General features: G+C 61.2%; 1 protein-coding gene across 1 annotated transcript in view; it reads left to right on the top strand.

Annotated features, from left to right (window-relative positions):
* TAF6 (TATA-box binding protein associated factor 6) overlaps positions 1–3,984 on the top strand; it is a gene marked incomplete at its 5' end in the record, with an annotated part of 6,656 nt that overhangs the window by 1,533 nt on the left and 1,139 nt on the right. The window contains 4 exons of the mRNA XM_026043844.1: positions 773–847; positions 1,069–1,194; positions 1,942–2,115; positions 3,340–3,546. Of these exons, the coding sequence (XP_025899629.1) occupies positions 773–847; positions 1,069–1,194; positions 1,942–2,115; positions 3,340–3,546 (582 nt within the window). The remainder of the gene's footprint in view (positions 1–772; positions 848–1,068; positions 1,195–1,941; positions 2,116–3,339; positions 3,547–3,984) is intronic.

The raw sequence follows: 3,984 nt of genomic DNA, 5'->3' as shown, positions 1-3,984 counted from the left end.
TGGGTTGGAGCCTCCTGGTTGGGTTTGGGGTTGGGATGGAGCCCCATGGTTGGGATGGAGCCTCCTGGTTGGGTTTGGGGTTGGGGTGGTTCCCTGTGGTCGGGTTTGGGGTTGAGTGGATGCTCCATGGTTGGGTTTGGGGATGGGATGGTTCTCCATGGTTGGGATGGAGCCTCCTGGTTGGGTTTGGGGTTGGGRTGGAGCYCCACGGTGGGGTTTGGGGTTAGGGTGGTGCCCTGTGGTTGAGTTTGGGTCAGGATGGAGCCCTATGGTTGGGTTTGGGGTCGAGTTGGAGTCCTCTGGTTGGGTTTGAGGTTGGGCGGATGCTCCATGGTTGGATTTGAGGTGGGATGGAGTCCCATGACTGGGTTTGAGATTGAGGTGGTTCCTCATGGTTGGGTTTGGTGATGGAATGGAGCCTCCTGCTTGGGTTTGGGGTTGGGGTGGTTCTCCATGATGGGGTTTGAGGTTGGGGTGGTGCCCTGTGGTTGGATTTGGGGTCAGGATTGAGCCTCATGTCTAGGTTTGGGACCAGAGCAGGTCCATGGGGCAGGGCCATGGGGCAGGGCCAACCATTTGAGGGGCAGAGTTCGGAGATGGGGTTGAGAAGAAGAGATTGGGAGCAAGACAGGGGCTATGGGGCAGGACTGGGGACAAGGCTGGGGGTTTGGGGACAATTTGGGGACAATAAGTGGGGATTTGGGGACAGAAGGGGGGATTTGGGGACAGAAGGAGGGGATTTGGGACCATCTCCCCCCTTCTTCTGCCCCAGAGCTGGGTGGACGAGAAGACCCCCTGGACCACCCGCTACGGCTCCATCGCGGGGCTGGCCGAGCTGGGCCATGACGTGAGTGTCCCCAGTGTGTCCCCTCCCCTGGTGGCACCGCGTCCCCATCGTGTGTCCCCACACACGTCCCCCGTGTCCCATCACAGKCTCCTGTGGGTCCCTGTTGTCCTCATGGCACTGGGTTTCTGCTCACAGTGTGTCCCTTATGTCCCCCATGATGTCCTCCTGATGTCCTCTTGATGTCCTCTCAATGTCCCCTCGATGTCTCCCGTTGTCCCCAGGTCATCAAGACGCTGATCCTGCCCCGGCTCCAAGTGGAGGGCGAGCGGGTGCGGAGCATCCTGGAGGGTCCCGTCGTCAGCAACATCGACAAGATCGGGGCCGACCACGTCCAGACCCTGCTCCTGGTGGGACCTGGGGACACAGAGGACACGGGGGACGTGGGAAGGGGACACAGGGGACATGGGAAGAGGACGCGCGGGAGGATCGGTAGCGTTGAGCACGTGGAGAGCGTCCGTTTTCAGACGTTGCTTCTGGTGGCACTTGGGGACTTTGAGAGGACACGGGGATGTGAGGTGATGGACATGGAGTCACCGACCAGATGGAGATTGGTCACGTCTCCAGACCCTGCTCCTGGTGGGATTTAGGGACACGGAGACCCTGAGGGGACACGGGAGGGACGTGGGGGACATGGTGGCAACATCAGCAAGATTGGGGGCAGCCACATCCAGATGCTGCTGCTGCTGGGACCTGGGGACATGGGGACATCAGGGGGGACATGGGGACATTGGAGGGACATGGGGACACCAGGGGGGACATGTGGGCAGGTCAAGGGGCCACCTTGGGTCCAACTCCCCCCAGCTGCTGCTGCTGGTGGGACTGGGAGACATGGGGTGACATGAGGACATCAGGAGGACATGGGGACGTTGGGGGGGACATGGGGACATCAGGGGGATCAGGGGGGCATGGGGACATCAGGGACGACCCGGGGGCAGGACAAGGGACCACCCTTGTGGGCAACACTGACGAGCTCGGGTCCAACACCCCCCAGATGTTGGTGGGACACAAGGACGTGGGTGACATGAGCATGGATGCTTGTCCCCAACCACCACGTGCCCCTGCCACTGATGCCACCATGGCCATTGTCCCCACAGAAACACTGCGCCCCGGTGCTGGCCAAGATCCGCCCACCCCCGGACAACCAGGACTCCTACAAGAGCGACTTCGGGTACCTGGGTGCCCTGCTCTGCACCCACGTGGTCAAGGCGCGGGCACAGGCCGCCATGCAGGCCCAGCAGGTCAACCGCACCACGCTGACCATCACCCAGGTGGGCCTGGGGACACTCGGGGACATGCTGGGGACATGGGATGGGGCGCAGGCAGGGATAGGTGGACACAGAGCGAGGACCTGCTGCTCTGCACCCATGTGGTGATGGCCAGAGGGTCAACTGTATCATCTTGACCATGATTTGGAGGGCTTGGGGACACAGTAGCGACATGGAGAACCATGTAGTGATGGCCAGCAGGTCAAGCCCACCATGCTGACTATCACCTGGGTGACTTGAGGACACAGGAAGGACATGGAGACCCATGTAGTGATGGCCAATAGGTCAACCCTACTCTACTGACCATTATCTGGGTGACTTGGGGACACAGGAGGGACATGGACACCCACGTTGTGGTGGCCAGCAGGTCGACTYTGCCATGCTGACCATCACCTTGGGGTCTTGGGGACACAGTGGGGAGATAAAAGACCCATGTAGTGATGGCTAAGAGATCAACCCTACTACACTGACCATCATCCGGGGGGCTTGTGGACCCAAGAGGAACATGAAGACCTACATTGTGATGTCCAACAGGTCAACTGAACCAATGTGACCATGGCCTGGGGTGTCTTGTGGACATGAAAGGGACACGGAGACCTTCATGGTGATGGCCAACAGGTCAACCACACCAATGTGACCATCACCTTGGGGTGTCTTGTGGACATAAGAGGGACATGGAGACCCACATGGTGATGGCCAAGAGGTCAGCCCCATCACGCTGACCATCACCTGGGGGTCTTGGGGACACAGTGGGGAGTTAAAGACCCATGTAGTCATGGCCAGCGGGTCAACCCTACTGAGCTGACCATCCTCTGGGGTTCTTGGGGACACAAGAGGGACATGGACACCCCTGTGGTGATGGCCAGAAGATCAACTGCACCAATGTGACCATCACCTGGGTCTCTTGGGGGCACAATGGGGACATGGAGACCAACATGGTGATGGCCAACTGGTCAACCCTACCACGCTGACCATCACGTGGGTGGCTTGTGGACCCAGGAGGGACATGGAGTCCCACGTAGTGATGGCCAACAGGTTAACCCCACCACGCTGACCATCATCTGGGTGTCTTGGGGACGCAGTGGTGACATGGAGACWTGCATGATGGTGGCCAGCAGGTCAACCCTAACACGCTGACCATCACCTGGGTGGCTTGGGGACACAGGAGGGACGTGCGGCCCCACGCGAGGTGCCACCCTCACCGTGTCCCCGGTGTCCCCTCCGTAGCCGCGCCCCACGTTGACGCTGTCGCAGGCGCCGCAGGGCCAGACGGGGCCCCCGCGGCCCCCCAGCATCATCAAGGTGCCCAGCGCCATCACGCTGCCCGTGCAGACCCTGGTGTCGGGGCGCCCGGGGACCCCCACGCAGCCCTCGCCGCCCCCCACCAAGTTCATCGTCATGTCCTCGGCCTCGGGGACCAGCGCGTCCCAGCAGGTACCGCGCGGGGACAACTGGGGGGTGACACCAGCTTGAGGTTGGGGACACGTGGAGGTGCCTTTGGGGGTGTCCTGGTGCCATCGCTCTCTGTGGGCTCCTACCTGTTGGGTTTTGGTCTTCTGGGGACGTTGTGGTGGCCCCTTGGGTGTCCCTTGGGTTGTGGCGTGGCCACCCAGGTTCCTTCTCGTCCCTTGGTGAGAATCCTGGTGTCCCTCATGGTCCCCGTGGCCCCTCATTGTCCCCTTGTCCCCATGGCCACATTCCTGGTGGTCTCCATGTCCCCTTGTCCACATCCCCATGGTCCCGTGTCCCCATGGCCACGTTCCTAGTGGTTCCCGTGTCCCTCTCCTCATTCCCTGGGAGTCCCTGCGTCCCCATGGCCGCTCCCACAATAGTTCCCATGTCCCCAACGCCCCCATGTCCCCAATGCCCCTA

This window comes from Nothoprocta perdicaria, unplaced genomic scaffold (assembly GCF_003342845.1).
Source record: "Nothoprocta perdicaria isolate Ctin4 unplaced genomic scaffold, notPer1 scaffold_1039, whole genome shotgun sequence".
Classification (NCBI taxonomy): domain Eukaryota; kingdom Metazoa; phylum Chordata; class Aves; order Tinamiformes; family Tinamidae; genus Nothoprocta; species Nothoprocta perdicaria.
This window is presented reverse-complemented; position numbering and strand designations above follow the sequence as displayed.